At 43.4% G+C, this 19,097-nt stretch overlaps 1 protein-coding gene across 3 annotated transcripts in view; it reads left to right on the plus strand.

Moving 5' to 3' along the window:
* The window catches only part of EYA2 (EYA transcriptional coactivator and phosphatase 2), a 297,682-nt gene that overhangs the window by 184,844 nt on the left and 93,741 nt on the right, over nucleotides 1-19,097 (plus strand). For all 3 annotated transcript variants that reach the window (XM_003904648.2, XM_021920974.2, XM_009215985.4), the window contains one exon: nucleotides 12,827-12,969. In XM_003904648.2, the coding sequence (XP_003904697.1) occupies nucleotides 12,827-12,969 (143 nt within the window). The remainder of the gene's footprint in view (nucleotides 1-12,826; nucleotides 12,970-19,097) is intronic.

Below are 19,097 nucleotides of genomic sequence, written 5' to 3' on the forward strand. Positions count from 1 at the left end.
TCTCTTTTCTCTGTAACCTTGCCAGCATCTGTTATTTTGTGACTTTTTAATGATAGCCATTCTGATTGGTATGAGATGGTATATCATTGTGGTTTCGATTTGCATTTCCCTAATGACTAGTGATATTATTTTTTCATATGCTTGTTGGCTGCATGTATGTTTTCTTTCGAGAAGTGTCTGTTCATGTCCTTTGCCCATTTAATAGAGTTGTCTTTAAGGATGTTTGTTTCTGATGGCACAATAGTTTTAGGAAACCCTTTTGATTAGCCAAGATTTTTTGGCTTCAAAAGATATAGAAAATCCAATTCAAACTAGTTTAAGAAAAAACAAATGAATTTTTAGGCATTTCTAACCAAGATGTTCAAGGGTTTAGGGCTAGGTCTAGGTGTTCCAATGATAAAGTTGAGACTTTGTCTCTCTCTTCCTTCTGGCTCTGAATTTTCCTGGGTTCATTTCATTCTCAGCCAAGCTCCTCCCGTATGGTGGCAAAGATGGCCACCAATTACCAAGAGCTCAATCCTGTCTGCTAATCCACCCCAGCAAACATAATTCCTCCTTCTTAGCCATTCCTGCAAAAGTCCCAAGTAAAGCTCCCATTGGCCCAGCTTATATCACATGCTCATCCCCAAACCAATCTCTGTGGTCAGTGGAATGGAATGCTGGATGAAGCAGCAGACTTTGGGCTCATGCCTATGGCTGGAGCTAGAGTTGGGGTCAGTCTCACCTCAACCACCAGGGACTGAGAGTGAGGAAGAGGTGATCACCTCAAAAAACCCAGAGCACTGTAACTACAAGAAGACAGAAGAGGCACTGGATGAGTAAAAACAATAAATGTCCACAACCTTGATATTGATCCCACCTATGCTATGAGCAACATGTGACAGAGTCCATGTCCTGACCCCTCTGTGGTCACAAAACTTGGTGTGTAACATCCCTATGCAACTAACGCACCAGCCTATGGATTCATTCATTCATTCCCCAGACCTGCTACGCACATCTTCTCTTTTACAAGATGGTTTTGGCTTATCAACATTAAATAACATGGCAGCAATACATTAGAATGTCAGTAGGTATCACTGAGTTTTGTTCCTTTGTCTTCTTTTCTGAAAGCTGCTGATGTTTGTAGGGCTTTGCAGAAGCTAAGCTAGCACGATGGTGTGGAGACAGTCATCAACAAATATTAATTGGTTGATTGTTAGAAAAGGAACAATAGGGAAGACCCACCTGTTTTGTTCCTGGGGTTCTTGGTGTGGCTACTGATTTTAGCCCTTAAATTTTCCATCACTGGGAGTGAGTGGGTTATCCTTGGTTTGATGACAAATGGAGACAATATGGCAAAGCATGTTAAATAAAGTCAACTTTTTAAAAGGTTTAGAGCTTGAACATTGATTTTGGTCATTGTGATCCCATCCCAGAATATTTAATGATGCATAGTACCTATTTAATAACTTTCTTTGAAGAGTTTGAAGTTTAACAAAGTTTTTCTCTGTCATGATCTCGAATTATCTTTGGCCATCCCGATTTTCAGAATGTGGTTTTTCCAATCTCATTTCAACAAAGGAGAATAAAAAACAAAACACTGATGAGAAATTAGGGCAGAGAGGAACTATAAGCAGGAAATCATCAAGTAGATGCCACAATCCATCGATAATTCAATGGTGAACTGAATGGCAAACGAAAAACTTACTTCCCCAGAATTTGAGTTTTGTGGGAAGGTTCTCTTGAACATAAAGGCTCCTTGTCTCTCTCTGAAATTTTTCTGTCTTGTTTCCCCCTGTTCTTACTTTATCCCTTGATCTAAGGTTCAACAATAAGTGGTTGAGATGGTTTTTACTGTGTGTCTAACAAGCTGACATAAAATCTAATGACATAAATAATGGTCAGCTGTAGCTGAGGAATCCTGCCTCTTTTTCCTAGTGTTCACTGTAAAGGAAGGGAATTTAAGCATATGTGTGTGTGCATGCGCGCGCGCACACACATTCATGCACTCTTTTTAAATTTCCCATAAAAACTCTACTTTTGAAATTATCCAGGATATCCTTGAGTGGTTGGTTCCAAACTCCAGAGGCTCTAGAGGTTTACTGACAGATCACACACACTCTGTGCACTGCCTGGATATAGTATTTTGGTGCTCCCACCACTCACATTCCCCATCCACCCCATCCCCGCCCCAGGACACTCTGCATTGACATGCATTAATGTGTGTGTGAAGTGCCAACAATTTGCAGATGATTACAGGGCAATTTGCTGATATAGAGGGCGGAATCTGAACATCTCATGTTACTCAAGAGAAAAGCCAGATCATTGGTTCCTTAAGGATTTTTTTCTTTTTACATTTTTAAGTATGATACAAATTATCTAAAAAGAAGTTGAAGGATTTTTTAACTTCTAAGATCAACTTCCTCTGGCAATAGAAGAAGAATTTTTTTAATCTCTCAAGAAGAAATTGGGAAGGCTCTTCCGTGCAATTTGGCAACATCTAACAAAATTTAAAATGCATACCCCTTTTAACTCAACTATCCAACATCTGAGAATTTATCCTAAAGATAAACTTTGACCTAGGTACAAACACTTAAGTAAAAAGAATATTTATTTTTTTCACTCTGATTAAAAATTTATTAATACTATTATGCAAATAATTTTAGTGATAACCACAAGGGTTTTGTATTTTGTACTGTTAGTACATAAATACATACAAAAATACATTTTGAAACTTCTTGTATCCCCTTTATCCTTTTCAATTTCTGTTTATGTTTGCTCTACAATATATATGATGAATCTGTGCAGTGGAAAATTTTTTGCTGATGAGTATGGTACAATCAGAAATGTTTGGACACTGTATCAGTTTCTTCTTGCTGCTGTAATAAATTATTATGATCTTTGTGTCTTAAAACAACACAGTGATTATTTTACAGTTCTGGAGGTAAGAAATGCAACATGGCTCTCACTGGACTAAAATCAAGGGATCAGCAGGGTTATATTATTGGAGGCTCCAGAGGAGAATCACTTCCTTGCCCTTCTACCCACAGAGGCCACCTGCCTTCATTGGCTCATGATCCTGCATCATTCCAATTTCTACTTACATTGTCTCATCTCCTTCTCTAACTCCAGCCCCTCACCCCCTCTAAGGGCTATTGTGATTCCATTGGGCCCACCCAGAGAATCCAGGATCATCTCCCCATCTCAAAGTCCTTAAGTCAGTCACATCAAGAATATTTATTTAAAAAAAAAAAAGAATATTTATTGCAGCAACATCATAGCAAAAGGCTGGAAACAACCTGGATACCATGTCATTAACAGGAAACAGATTAAATTAATCATGGTGCATCCACCAGTGGCATACTATACAGCTGTTAAAAAGAATAAAGTGGATATATTTATGCTAATATGGGCTTCTCTTTGAGCTATTGTGATAGGTTAAAAAAAAAAAAAAACAGGAGGCAGAATTACATGTGTAATGTGAGCCTGAGTTTTTTTAAAAGTTTAAGTGTAGGTTAGTACCCATATTTACTCATATTCCATAAGGAATTTCTAGAGGGATGCAATAAGAACTATTAATAGTCATTTTCTCTGGAGAGGAAAACAAGATCTGGAATGAAAAGAAAAGATTGTATGTAACAGGCAATCTGTAGAACACTTCACCCAACAGCAGCAAATACACATTCTTTTCAAGTGCACATGGGACATTTACCAAGATAAATATTAATATATTCTGGGCCATAAAACAAGTTTCAGTACCTTTAAAAGAATCAAGGCATACGACGCATGTTCTCTGACAGCAGTGGAATTAAATTAGAAATAAATAACAGAAAGGTTTTTGGGAAGTTCCTAAATCTTCAAAATCTAAATAATATACATCTAAATGACCCATGGGTCAAAGAAGAAATCAATGGGAAATTAAAAAGCACTTTGAATTGAAAACAAGTATATCAGAATTTATGGAATGTCATTAAAGCAGTACTTAAAGGGAAATTTATAGCATGAAATGCCTGCATTAGAAAAGAAGGCACACTTTCTTACCACAGGTATCAGGTGAAGGAAGGGAGGGAGGGAGGGAGGGAGGAAGGAAGGAAGGAAGGAAGGAAGGAAGGAAAGAAATGAGGGAGGGAGGGGAGGGGAAGTTGGTCAAAGGATACAAAATTTCAGTAAGAATAATTTCAGAAGAACTATTGTACAATATGGTGACTATAGTTAATAAATAAGGAATTGTATTAGTCTATCATCATGCTGCTGATAAAGACATACCTGAGACTGAGCAGTTTACAAAGGAAAGAGGTTTAATGGAGAACTCAGTTCCATGTGGCTAGGGAAGCCTCACAATCATGCTTGAAGAGAAGGAGGAGCTAGTCACAGCTTAGGTGGGTGGCAGCAGGCAGAGAGAGATCTTGTGCAGGCAAACTGCCGTTTTCTTTAAACCATCAGATCTCATGAGACTCATTCACGATCACGAGAACAGCGCAGGAAAGACCCTCCCCCAGAGTTCAGTCACCTCCCACCGGGTTCCTCCCATGACATGTGGGAATTATGGGAGTTACAATTCAAGATGAGATTTGGGTGGGGACACAGCCAGACCGTATCAGTGTTACATACTTGAAACTTGCTGAGAGTAGATTTTAAGTGTTTTTAGTAAAATTAAAAGATAAATATGTGAACATTAATTAGCTTGATTTAGCCATCCCCAATATATACATATATCAAAACATGTTGTACATCATAAACATACACAATTTTTATTTGTCCAATTAAAAAATTATCATCATCGGCTGGGCGCGGTGGCTCAAGCCTGTAATCCCAGCACTTTGGGAGGCCGAGACGGGCGGATCACGAGGTCAGGAGATCGAGAACATCCTGGCTAACACGGTGAAACCCCGTCTCTACTAAAAATACAAAAACTTAGCCGGGCGTGGTGGCGGGCGCCTGTAGTCCCAGCTACTCGGGAGGCTGAGGCAGGAGAATGGCGTGAACCCGGGAGGCGGAGCTTGCAGTGAGCTGAGATCCGGCCACTGCACTCCAGCCTGGGTGACAGAGCGAGACTCCATCTCAAAAATTTAAAAAAAAAAAAAAAAATTATCATCATCATCTGCAGGGTTGCTGTGAAACTTGAAATAAAAACACCAGGCATGGTGGCTCATAGATCACCTGAGGTCAGTAGTTCAAGACCAGCCTGGCCAACATGGCGAAACCCCATCTCCACTAAAAATACAAAAATTAGCCAGGCGTGATGGCACACGCCTGTGATCCCAGCTGCTCAGGAGGCTGAGGCAGGAGAATCACTTGAACCTGGGAGGCGGAGGTTGCAGCAAGCTGAGATTTCACCACTGTGCTCGAGCCTGGGTGAAAAAGCGAGACCTTGTCTCAAAAAAAAAAAAAAAAAAGAAGAAAAGAAGAAAAAAATGTGCCTTGCCAATTTTTTTTTTTTTTTTTTTTTTTTTTTTTTTTTTGAGACAGAGTCTCAATCTGTCGCCCAGGCTGGAGTGCAATGGCATGACCTTGGCTCACTGCAACCTCTGCCTCCCGGGTTCAAGTGATTCTCCTCCCTCAGCTTCCTGAGTAGCTGGGATTACAGGCGCCCACCACCGTGCCTGGCTAATTTTTGTATTTTTAGTAGAGATGGGGTTTCACCATGTTGGTCAGGCTGGTCTCAAAATCCTGACCTCAGGTGATCCACCTGTCTCAGCCTCCCAAAGTGCTGGGATTACAAGCGTGAGCCACCGCGCCTGGCCCAACCTGCCAATTATTAAGTAACATGGAAATGTAAATAATGATTACTGAAAATATATTTAAGAACTCATTTTAACCCAGACAGTTAATAAATTTCATCCAAAGATATGTTTATTTAACTTAATTTAAAATTTTTTAAAAATAAGAAAAGAAGAAGTAAAACTTCATGAGGTAAAGAGATAAAATGACAAGGTCACCTATGTAGAAAATCTGATGGAATCTATGAAAAAGCTACTAGATCTAAAAAGTGACTTTAGCAGCGTAGCAGTGTACTAGGTGAATATCTAAAAATCAAGAAACAACAGGAAATATAATATTTTAAATGCCATTTGATCTATTTCAAAGTTTAAAGATATGAAATACTCAAGGTTAAATTTCTCAAAAGATATGCATGACTTTACACTGGAACCTATAAAACTGCTGAGAGAAGTTAAAGAAGGCATTAATAAATGGAGATACAAACCTGGTTCACGAATCAGAAGACTTAATACTGTTAAAATGCCAGCTTTTCCCAAATTTATCTATAAGATTAACACAATCTCTAACAACATCTCAGGCTTTTTTTTAGAAATTGTCAAGCTATTTCTGAACTTTAAATGGAAATGCAGAGGACCTAGAAGAGCCACAATGACTTTGGTAGAGAAGAACAAAGTTAGAGGGCTAAGACTACCTGATTTTAAAATCCATTTTAAAGCCACAGTACTTAAGACAATTGCAGCATTGGCACAAAGATAGACAAATAAATCAATGGAACAGAATTGAGAGTTCAGAAATAGGTTGGGTGCCGTGGTGCATGCCTTTAATCCCAGCACTTTGGGAGGCTGAAGAGGGAGGATCACTTGAGGCCAGAAGTTTGAGACCAGCCTGAGCAACATAGCAAGACCCTGTCTCTGCAAAAAAATAAAAATAAGCCAAGCAGTGGCTTGTGCCTGCGGTCCCATGTGCTCAGGAAGGTGAGGTGGGAGAATTGCTTCAGCCAGGGGTTTGAGGGTGCAGTGAGCTATGATCACACCACTGTACTCCAGCTTGGATGACAGAGTGAGACTCTATCTCCAAAGTAAATAAACGAATTAACCCACATGTATGTGGTCACCTGATTTTTGACAAAAGACAATTCAATGGAGAAATGGAGAAAGGACAGTCTTTTCAACAAAAGATGTTGGAATGGCTGAGCACAGTGGCTCACGCCTATAATCCCAGCATTTTGGGAGGCCATGGCAGGTGGGTCACCTGAGGTCAGGAGTTCAAGATCAACCTGGCCAACATGATAAAACCCTGTCTCTACCAAAAATACAAAAAAATAGCCAGGCATGGTGGCGCACACCTGTAATCCCAGCTACTTGGGAGGCTGAGGCAGGAGAATCCCTTGAACCTGAGAAGCAGAGGTTGTAGTTAGCCAAGATCATGCCACTGCACTCCAGCCTGGATGACAGAGCAAGAGTCCGTCTCAAAAAAACAAAAAAAAATACTGGAACAACTGAATATCTATACTTCATACCTCACATGACACACACAAAAAAATGCAAAATAGATCATAGAGTTAAATATAAAACTGTAATCTTCTACAAGAAAACATAGAAGACAGTTTTGTGACTTCGATTTAGGCAAAGATTTCTCATACCTAACACCAAAAATATGATCCAAAAAGAAAAAAAGAATATAAACTGGACTTCATACAAATTTAAAACTGTTCAGAGAATGAAAAGATATCCATGGTCCAGGAGAAAATAATTGCAAGGCATATCTCTAATAAAGCATGTGTACTCAGAATATAGAAGGAGTGCTCAAACCCCAATAATAAGAAAGCAAACAATCTGATAAAGAAATGGGCAACACCGGGTACAGTGGTTCATGCCTGTAATCCCAGCACTTTGGGAGGCCGAGGCAGGCAGATCACCTGAGGTCAGGAGTTTGAGATCAGCCTGGCTAACATGGTGAAATCCCGTCTCTACTAAAAAATACAAAATTAGCTGGGTGCGGTGGCATGTGCCTGTAATCCCAGCTGCTCGGGAGGCCAAGTCAGGAGAACTGCTTGAACCCAGGAGGCGGAGGTTGCAGTGAGCTGGAATTGCACCACTGCACTCTAGCCTGGGCGACAGAGTGAGACTCTGTCTCCAAAAAAAGAAAAATAAGAAGAAAAGAAAAGGAAATGGGCAGGCTCTGTGTGGTGGCTCACACCTGTAATGCCAGCACTTTGGGAGGCCAAGGTGCTTGAGCCCAAAAGTTCAAGACCAGCCTGGGCAACATGGGGAAACCCTGTCTGTGTAAAAAATACAAAAATTAGACAGGTGTTGTGGTGCAGGCTTGTAGTCCCAGCTACTCAGGAGGCTGAGGCAGGAGGATCGTGTGAGTCCGAGACATTGACACTAAGGGAGCTATAATTGTGCCACTACACTTCAGCCTGGGCAACACAGTGAGACCCTGTCTCAAAATATAAAGAAATAAAAATAAAGAAATGGCCAAACTATTTAAACAGATGATAGATGCCTCACCAAAGAAGATATAAGGATGGCCAAAAGCACATGATTCAGATGCCAAATATCATTAATCATTAGAGGAATGCAAATTAAGTTTACAATGAGACACCACTACGTACCCACTGGAATGGCTTTAATCACAAAGACTGACCATACCAAGGGCTGGCAAGGATGTGGAGCAACCAGAACTCTCATCCACTGCTGGTAGAATGTAAAATGGTACAACCACTATGGAAAATAAATCATCTCTCTTTTTTTTTTTTTTTTTTTGAAACAGGGTCTCCCTCTGTTACCTGGAGTGCAATGGTGTGATCATAGCTCACTGTAGCCTCGACCTCCTGGGCTCAAGTGATCCTCTGGCCTCAGCCTCCTGAGTAGCTGGGACTACAGGCATGTGCCACCACACCCAGCTAATTTTTGTATTTTTTGGAGAGATGGGGTCTCATCATGTTGCCCAGGCTGGTCTCAAACTCCCAGTGTCAAGCAATCCTCTCACCTTGACCTCCCAAAGTGCTAGGATTACAGGCATGAACCACCACGCCTGGCCCTATCCATTTTTTAAAAACTTAAATGCTACTTATTATATGACCTAGAAAGCTTGCTTGATAAAAATGCTTACATGTAGAACAATATGTGAATTAATGTTCATAGCAGCCTTATTAGAACTGAAAACTAGGATCAACCCAAATGTCCACCCACAGGTGAATGGATAAACAAATCCTGATATATCCATACAATCGAATAGTAATCAGCAATAGACATGAAATATTGGGCCGGGCGCGGTGGCTCATGCCTGTAATCCCAGCACTTTGGGAGACCGAGGTAGGCGGATCATGAGGTCAAGAGATCGAGACCATCCTGGCCAATATGGTGAAACCCTGTCTCTACTAAAAATACAAAAATTAGCTGGGCATGGTGGCACGTGCCTGTAATCCCAGCTACTCAGGAGGCTGAGGCAGGAGAATCACTTGAATCCGGGAGGCGGAGATTGCAGTGAGCCAAGATCTCACCACTGCACTCTAGCCTGGCAACAGAGGGAGACTCTGTCTCAAAAAAAAAAAAAGAAAGAAAGAAATGAAGTATCAATAAACACCACATGTACTGAATCTCAAAGCAATTATGCTGACCAAAACAAGCCAGAAAAAAAGAATATGTACTATGTGATTCCAATTTTTTAAACCTCTAGAAAATTCAAACTAAAGTCTATAGTGAAAGAAAGCAGATTAGTGGTTGCCTGGGGAGGGGAACTGGAGGAAGAGATTATCCAAAGAGATAACAAGAAAATTATTGGGGTGCTGGATTTGTTTATTATGTTGATTGTGGCAATGGCTTCACAGATGTGTACATACATCAAAACTTCAGAAATTGTGTACTCTAAATATGTCTAGTTTATTGAATGTCAATTGTGCCTCAGTAACACTGTTAAATAAGTAAACACATTAAAAGAGAGAAAGAAAAAGAATGAAATGACTCCAAGAAAGGTTTACATAAACTGCTGTATCCTGTGGATCTCTGACTGTGACCCTGAACTTTTACTCTGTAGTAGTCTGTTCTCTCATTGCTATAAAGAAATACCTGAGACTGGGTAATTTATAAAGAAAAGAGGTTTAATGGCTGGGCACAGTGGCTCATTCCTATAATCCCAGCACTTTGGGAGGCCAAGGCAGGCAGATCACTTAAGGTCAGGAGTTTGAGACCAACCTGGCCAACATGATGAAACCCCATTTCTACTAAAAATATAAAAATTAGCCGGGTATGGTGGTGTGTGCCTGTAATCCCAGCTAAAGAAAAGAGATTTAATTGTCTCATCGTTCCTCAGGCTGTACAGGAAGTATGGTGCTGGCATCTGCTTAGCTTCTGGGGAGGCCTCAGGAAATTTGCAATCATGGCAGAAAGTAAAAGGGAAGCAGGCACGTCTTACATAGCCAGAGCAGGCGAAGGAGAGGGCGGGGGGAGGTGCCACGCATTTTTAAACAATCAGATCTCATGAGAACTCACTCACTGTGCAGTACCCAGGGGAGAGGGAGATGGTGCTAAACCATTCATGAGAACTCCATGCCCATGATCCAGTCACCTCCTACCAGGCCCTGCCTCCAACACTCAGCATTACAATTCGACAGGAGATTTGGGCAGGGACACAGTCCAAACCATATCACTCCTCATTCTCAAGAATGTGTACATTTGGGTAAAGGCCTGGTTTTTTTGTTTGTTTGTTTTTTTGGAACCCCTGCGAAATTGGTTTCACACAGACCTTATTTTAGACATTTCTTAGATAACTAGCATTTACCCCTCTTTTTAATATTTGCCTGTTTTAATGGGAGGCAACAAATGTTTTCTAAGCCCAGTAGCCTTAAACTACCAAGTGAACCAGAAAAGACCTTATTTACATTGCTCTTCAGCATCTGTGAATTGAGAAGAAATTCTTTTTCCAGAGGAAAGTCTTTGCTCGCTCAGTGTTTGGGAATCTCTCCTGCTGTATCCTGAAGACTCTGGGGAGGGGGGAAACGCCCAGCCATCCTGACAGCGCAATCGTGTCTTGTCCTATTAGGTCCTTAGTCTGCTAAGAAGCTTTTATAAATATTAAATAAACAAAGTTCAGTCCCTTGGGTTTTAAAGGGAAATAGTTCTTTCAGGGTAGAGAAAAATTCTCCCTAGCCAAGTATTTTTAGACAAAGTCATTTTCCCCTGATGATCCAGGAACTGGCAATTAGGGCAGGAAGGATGGCGTCTGTGTGACACATTTGGGAGCTAAACCAAGCAACTGTAAAGTGAGAAAATGGGATGGGATGTCCTGGAAGGTTCCACACTGCTTTACAATTCTGTCACTCTCTAGTGACAAGGACAGGCCCAAGTTTTAGTTCTGGCTCTGCCACTCATTTACAGACTCACATGGGCCAGTAAATCACCTCACTAAACCTGAGTTCTCTCACTAACTAAATAAGGGTAGTAAAGTACAATCCAAAGCCATGCATTTAAAACATCTGAGCTTAAGCAGCAACACAGCTCTGATGCTGGCTTTGGGACCTGGGTCGGGGACAGTGCTGCTTCACTTGTTTGGGACCACTAGACAATTGCCAGAGGGCACAAGTGTGACAGCCTCTCAGTGGAGCCACACCCGGGAGCACCCCGAAGTGAGAAGCCGCAAGGGCCCACATTCTGTGCTGCGTCTCTCACTAATCCACACATATCTGTGGGTCGAGTCCAACCAGAACTCCATTCAAGCCACCTCCTAACTGCCAGGCCTGGGCTAGATGCTCTCGCCTATAATCTCATTTACTTCTCCGATTGACAGATCTCTCAGCGGGTAAAACTTAACAGGCTTGCATTTAATAGAGAAGGGGCGGGGTGCGGTGGCTCACGCCTGTAATCCCAGCACTTTGGGAGGCCGAGGCACCAAGGTAGATCACCTGAGGTCAGGAGTTCGAGACCAGCATGACCAACATGGTGAAACCTCGTCTCACTGTCTCTACTAAAAATACAAAAATTAGCTGGGCATGGTGGTGGGCGCCTATAATCCCAGCTACTTGGGAGGCTGGGGCAGGAGAATTGCTGAACCCAGGAGGCAGAGGTTGCAGTGAGCCGGGATCACGCCATTGCACTCCAGCCTGAGCGACAGAGCAAGACTCCGTCTCAAAAAAAAAAAAAAAGAATAGAGAATGGAGGGAGCCCAGTAGGGAGAGGAAGGTAGAGGATCCTTCCCATGCAGCCCCCATTTACCTCTGGGACAGAAAGAGAAGAGTCTTCTAAAGGTAGAAGAGTGTAATGCTCAGCTACAGATAAATATCTGTTGTCCTCCTTCTGTTCGTCTAGGCATTCTCAGGTTTTCAGATTTAGAGAGTGGTAAATGCGTAACTCCTCCATCATTACAGCCCCCAGTGGCCCCTCCCTTACTCCCTGCATGAGGCCTTCCCTGACTAGCCCCGTATAAATGAGTCACCTCTCAGCACTCCCTGCTGCCCCATGCTGATTGACTGAATACTCGATTGGTTGATTTTAGAGACGAGGCCTCGCTCTGTCGTCCAGGCTGGAGTGCAGTGGTGCTATCATAGCTCACTGCAACCTCTCACTCCTGGGCTCAAGCGACCCTCCTACTCTGCCTCCCGAGTTGCTGGGACTATAGGCATGCACCACCACACTAGGTCAACTTTTCTATACTTTGTAGAGACAGGGTCTTGCTCTGTTGCCCAGGCTGGTCTCAAAGCAATCAAGCGATCCTCTCACCTTGGAGGTGCTGGGATTACAGGCGTGAGCCACCACACCAGGCCCCCTGACTTGTGAATTCTCTGTGGCACATTTCCCTCCCAGGCTTGGTATGTGCTTGCTTGTTGATGTGTCTGATGGCTCTCTCCTCTCAACTAATGTTGAAGCGCTGTGAGAACCAGGACATAATCCCACTGCCTGGAGCTGTGCCCGCCGACCAAGTGTCTGTTGGATGGATGAAAGATAATGAAGGTCACCAATGGGCAATTTAAGGCACTTGCAAGAAGTTTCCATCCTATGCGGTCTTTGCCTCTGGTGCTGCCTTGGAACCCAGTGCTCTGGAGCTAGATGAAGCTGGTGGGATATTTCCCAGGAGGAGACACCCAGCAAAGCTTCTGATTTGTCCATGATTCCCCTTCTTACCCTAGGTGAATACAACGCACACAACGGACCTTCCACGCCAGCGAAAGAGGGAGACACAGACAGGCCGCACCGGGCCTCTGACGGGAAGCTCCGAGGCCGGTCTAAGAGGAGCAGTGACCCATCCCCGGCAGGAGACAATGAGATTGAGGTAATCCAAAGGGACTGTGTGTGACTTGGTGAATGTAATCTCCATCTGAGGCCCGAACAAGAGTGGAGACAGAGTTTTCTCCAAGTACATGGGGGAGAATCGCCCTTTGTGTTTACAAAGCACGAGCAGGGAAGCATGAGGTTGTCCAAGCAGATAGCCCTGGGGCCAGGACAGAAGCGCAGTTCTCAAACTGAAGCAGCGTCAGAATCACCTGGGGGGTGGTGCATTTGAAATCAGGGATTGCTGGGCCTCAGCCCTAGAGTTTCCAGTTCAGTAGATCTGGGGCAGAGCATGAGAATTTTTGTTTCTAACAAGCCCCCAGGTGATTTTGATGCTCTGGGTTGAGGACCACGCTCTGAGAGTCCCTGATAAAGAAGAGAATGGGCCTCCGACCTCCCAGCTGGGTTACAGTGGGTCTCTACCCTGGTTACACAGCAGAATCATCTGGGATGCTCTTTAAAAAACAGGTACCCTGGCAGCATCCCAGACCAATTGAAAAGACTCATTGGAGGAACCAGGGGGCGGAGGGGAGTTTTAAACGTTCTCCATGGGGACTCCAATAGGCTTTAGAAATTGATCTGTGTGGAGGCTGGCTCTAATGAGTGGGCCTCTATTTCTGGAATTCTGACTTTTCAGAAAGGGCTGTCAACCTGGGCTGCACACGACAGTCACATGGGGGCTTTGAGAAACCTTCATTATCAAGCTGGACCTCAGACCAATTAAATCCGATTCCCTGAGGGTGGAGGCCAGGCTTCACTGTTTTTAAAACTCCCTGGGTGATTCCCATGTACAGCTGAGGCTGAGAACTAGTGGTCACGGATGCTCCAGTCTTTTTTTTTTTTTTTTTTTTTTTCTTTTTTTGAAGCGGAGTCTCGCTCTGTCACCCAGGCTCGAGTGCCGTGGCGCAATCTCGGCTCACTGCAACCTCCACCTCCCAGGTTCAAGCGATTCTCTTGCCTCAGCCTCCTGAATAGCTGAGATTACAGGCACACACCACCATGCTCAGCTAATTTTTGTATTTTTAGTAGAGATGAGGTTTTACCATATTGGCCAGGCGGGTCTTGAACTCCTGCCCTCCTCAACTGACCTACCCACCTCAGCCTCCCAAAGTGCTGAGATTACAGGAGTGAGCCACCACACCCAGACTTTTTTTTTTTTTTAATCAGGCGTACATGAGGTTTTCAACAGAATGCTATAGGATACATACAGATAGTAAGATAATAATCATCATGAAACAGATTACCAAGTCTCCCATCTCACAGAGTTACTTTTTCTGTCTGACAAAAGCAGCTAAAATCTACTTATTTAACAAAAATCCCTAATACACTAAAACTTTATCAACTCTAATTCTTGTGTTGCACATTAGATCTCTATACTTCTCATTTGTTATGCAAGTGTAGTATTACTGGCCAGGTACTGACATTTTCCCAAAAACAAAACAGCATGCCTAGGGGAGGGTACCAGTAGAAATAGGCAAAATGGATGCCCCAAAACCAGAAGTAAGCTACTATTGTCTTATCAAGGGAGGAAAATAAGCAAACTCACCGGTTTATGCTTCTTTGAAAAAGGCAGTCAGGGCCGGGCACGGTGGCTCAAGCCTGTAATCCCAGCACTTTGGGAGGCCGAGGCGGGCAGATCATGAGGTCAGGAGATCGAGACCATCCCAGCTAACACGGTGAAACCCATCTCTACTAAAAATACAAAAAATTAGCCAGACATGGTGGCGGGTGCCTGTAGTCCCAGCTACTCGGGAGGCTGAGGCAGGAGAACGACATGAACCCAGGAGGCGGAGCTTGCAGTGAGCCGAGGTCATGCCACTGCACTCCAACCTGGGCAACAGAGCGAGACACTGTCTCAAAAAAAGAAAAGAAAGAAAGAAGAAAGGCGGTCAGTTGCTGGCCTGAGTGTGCTGGGTGTCTTGGTAGGGTTGTCAGTGCCAGGCAATTCAAGTGTACCAGAGTCACATCCCTATTTATAATCTGTATACTTTATGGGGCAGCTGCAATGCTCAGCCACAGACTCAGACACACTGAGAAGTATCATCTTTGTCATTTCCTTAAAAAGCAATGTAATTTTAACGCTGAGTTCCCACCCCACCCGATGATAAGAAATTTCATTTCATCATTAGGGACCTTCCACTCCCAGGACTATATGAGAATCCAGGAGGTCAAGTGGTCTCAGAAACCAGACCAGCCTCTGACGTCCAGTGTGGCTGGGTGGCCACTGCTGCCTTCACTGTCAAAGCCTGCAGTCGTCACTAAAAGTCCAGCCACTCTCTGGTGTTTCCATGCTATACAATGGGTATGGAAATCCTTGTTGAGCCTGAGAACCTTGAAATATTCGCTACAATTCTTTGGTTGCAAGCAACAGAAACCAGTTCCGGGCCCAGCACAGTGGCTCACACCTGGAACCTTTACCACTTTGGGATGCCAAGGTGGGCAGATTGCTTGAGTCCAGGAATTTGAGACCAGCCTGGGCAACATGGCAAAATACCATCTCTACAAAAAACAAACAAACAAAAAATTAGCCAGGCATGGTGACATACACCTGTAGTCCTAGCTACTCAGGAGGTTGAGGTGGGAGGATGGATTGAGTCCAGGAGGTGGAGGCTGCAGTGAGCCATGACCACACCACTGCACTCCAGCCTGGGTGACAGATTGAGACCCTATCTCAAAAAAAAAAAAAAAAAAAAAAAAAAAAAAAAAAACAGAAGAAAGAAAAAAGAAACCAGTTCTGGTTACTTAAGCAAAAATGAATTTACTAGGAAAGGACAATGAGAGGAGGCCATAAAACCAAGTTTAGAAAGAAAGTAACAAAGACATTGTTGAGAAATCTAGGAATGCCAGAAAACAAACTATTTTAGAGTGCATGCCGTGTCCTTCAGTGTCCAATTCCAAGGAGGCAGCATCCCAGTGGCCTAGCTTGGGTCTTATACTTGCCCCTTAATTGACAGCCCCACCAAAATAGCACACAATGGGGAAGGAAAACTAGGATGCTCCTATCAGAAGCCCTGAGGATAGAAGCTAGGGGTGGGGACCGGGGCCTCCAAGCAACACATGCTGACTTCAGCATGTTCAGGGCATTTGATATTTAGCCAGTGGTCCCTAGTTCACCTGTAGCAGTTGTTTATAGCTTGGGTGGGTTCTGATCACCCTGGAAGGTATTAAATATCCTGAACATCATGCTTGGTGCCCTATACTTGGTCAGCCTCCTGAGGTCTACCAGCAGCCTTGATCCATGCTAGAGACCTGGTGCAGAGCAAGTGTTCCTACTGTTCCTGGGGCCATTCTCAGTCCAGGGAATTCTGTTCTTGCCTTTTGCCTTATTCTTAAAGCTCCATCCTTCCCCCAAATAGAGATTTTTGCACAGTCCCTTCAGTGGGTTTAGCCCTTTGCAAAATGCTGAAAGAAAACGTATTGGCGTCAGGTTGTTCTTGCTGTCTGCCTTCCCATATTCCTAGGATCTCCTACCAGCTTGAAGTTGCAGAGCTTCGAAAACACAGTCACACATACATAATATTTCATCCCCCCAAGAAAATCATTCAGTCACCTAATGTGTTTTCTGCTGTCCATAGGGGAACAGCAGGGGCAGAGAGAGATTTTCCCATTAAACTGAGAAAGAGGTGGAGAGGGTTATGGCATGGAAGTCAGGGATTATAGGGTGATATTATTCTGGAAACATCTGCTTCTCGATTTCGGCATAAGTACCACTGGGCAAGAACTATTGAAAAGGTGTGAGCTGTGTTTCACTTCTGTGCTTAATGTCATCATAGAGGGTTTGCTTGGGTCACACCTCTTAAGTCTTTGGCTGTTTTGCTAATGACTGAAGCCCACGGGAGAGAAATTATGTAGAAGTGGAAAGGAGGAAAATTCTGAGCACGTATTAGTTAAAATCCTTCAGCTGCACGTGCCAGGGACCAACTTGAGCTGCTTAGGTGAAAAAGCAGAATTTGTTTTAAGGATGCAGGGCCTCTCTTAGAACTTAAGGGCAGAAGTAAAGTAGAGTATCAGCGAGGCACTGGAACCAGCCAGGGCGACAGGGGCAAGAAACTGCATGTATTTCTTCTCTTCCCACGTGCCACAGTGAAGGTGACAGAACTCCCAAATCATAGTGTCCTGGTAGTGCCCTCATGCACTAGTTACTGGACATAGCTCTCCTCTGGGCCTCCTCACTCCTCCTCTCCCTCTGCTCCCAATGAAACCAGGTCCTGGTAAAGTGTTTGTTTCTTTGTATCTTTCACCCTCTGTTCTTGTCTCTGCAGACTGCCTGTCAGGTCCCAGGGTCTGGGTCCAGCCCATGCTGAAGTCCAAGGGGAGTGGGTGGATGGGCAGAAAGCACACTCGGGGCCGTAGGCAGGTGAAATGTAGTTTTATTTAGCAGCTTTGTCATCAGCAGCTTTCTCACATTAGCTCTCTCACACTGTCCACCTTTATTTATCTCGGCTATCTGCTTTGGCTCTTAAGCAGCTCTTAAGCATGGCAAGCTGTGCCATGGCTCCCCTCTGTCCATCTGCAAGACAGTCATTCTCCCTTACAGGGGCCAGTAGCTTCCTTCCCTCTCTGGGCACCAGCGCCTGCACAAGAGCCACATTGAGCCAAGCTGAGCCAAGAGCCATGCCCTGTGTACAGTGTCAGCAGGGCAATTATATCTTCTACAGGCAATAGTGACTGCAAGCCAAGTATGAACTTACACAAACAGGTTATTTAACAAGCGGAGGTGTGTGCCTGCGCACCAAACTCGCTGAGTCACGCAGGCCTGGATATCCGTCTCAGCCTAGTCCTTGACCAAAGCACGTCCATGTACCTTACACTGCCCTTGTCTCCCCTTCAGATCACATGGCTAAACTTGGCCACCAATAGCGCTCCCCAAAAGACAATTACTTTCTTCTTAGACCCAATTTTAAATTGCAAAAAAAAGGTCTCTGACCCACCCAGGGTTAAGGACGCACCCTGGTCTGTACCATCATGGCCTAGGGAATAGGGTCACCTGCAGAATGGCCACCAGGAACTTACCCACTCAGAATCCAGGATGGTGAGGTAGTGGGAGAAAGGGATGGATTTTTTCAGAAGGGATTTAATGGATAAAGTAAGGGAGCCTGCACTAAATTTGAAAATATTTGCTGATTTTTAAAAATTCTATTACTGAAATTTCTAAATTTAATTTTCTAAGTTCAACCTCAGTGAATTCAGATAAGTTAGGACTTGGCATATTTGAATCTCAGAAAGTCTCCTCAAACACTGATTTTCAAACATTTTTACCATGACCCATAATAAGAAATATACTTACTATGATGTCCCAGCACATATATGCACATAAATATACCTGGTCCAAAAGATTTATGAAATAATACTTAGCCTTACTAATTGCTTCAGAAATTCCTGTACTAGAGAATCTGGGATGCTAATACCTTTTTCATTCTAGATATTTCTCTTAACTTTCAAAGGCATGGCAAATGCCATTGTGTTAACACAGCCATTGACCTCCAGAGAGTTTTAAAAGGTGGCCCATCCAAGATTGCAGACTGGGGAAGAGACATTTGCCTCCCCTTCTCAACACCAGCTACAGAGATAGTCGAGTCCTTTGTCCTTGAAAATAAAGATCACCAGAAAAATAAAGAAAATCAACAGTATGAAAAATAAAGAACAAGATTAGCCAGGCATGGTGGCTCACCATGCCAGCACTGTGGGAGGCCAAGTGGGGAGGATCTCTTACATTCAGGAATTCAAGAACAGCCTGGGCAACATAGCGAGACCCTGTCTCTACAAAAAAAAATATCAAAAATTAGCCAGGCATGGTGCCACATGCCTGTAGTCCCACTACTCAGGAGACTGAGGTGGGAGGATCACTTGAGCTTGGAGAGGTCTAGGCTACAGTGAGTGATGATTATGCCACAGTACACAGTGAGGCCCTGTCTCAAAAAAAAAAAAAAAAAAAAATTAAAAAAAATAAAAGCCAAGATAAATAAATGGGATAAGTTAGAAGCAAAGTAATTTAAGAAATATAAACTAACTTAGGAAAATTCTAATTGGTTTTCTTATAAAAACTCAGGATCTTGCATCTGTAAAATAAGAAGTGGAGGCTACTGGGAAAGGAACACTTGGAAAAAAAAGTTATTGGAAATTTTTTAA

This window comes from Papio anubis, chromosome 16 (genome assembly GCF_008728515.1).
Source record: "Papio anubis isolate 15944 chromosome 16, Panubis1.0, whole genome shotgun sequence".
In the NCBI taxonomy this organism is placed as follows: Eukaryota; Metazoa; Chordata; class Mammalia; order Primates; family Cercopithecidae; genus Papio; species Papio anubis.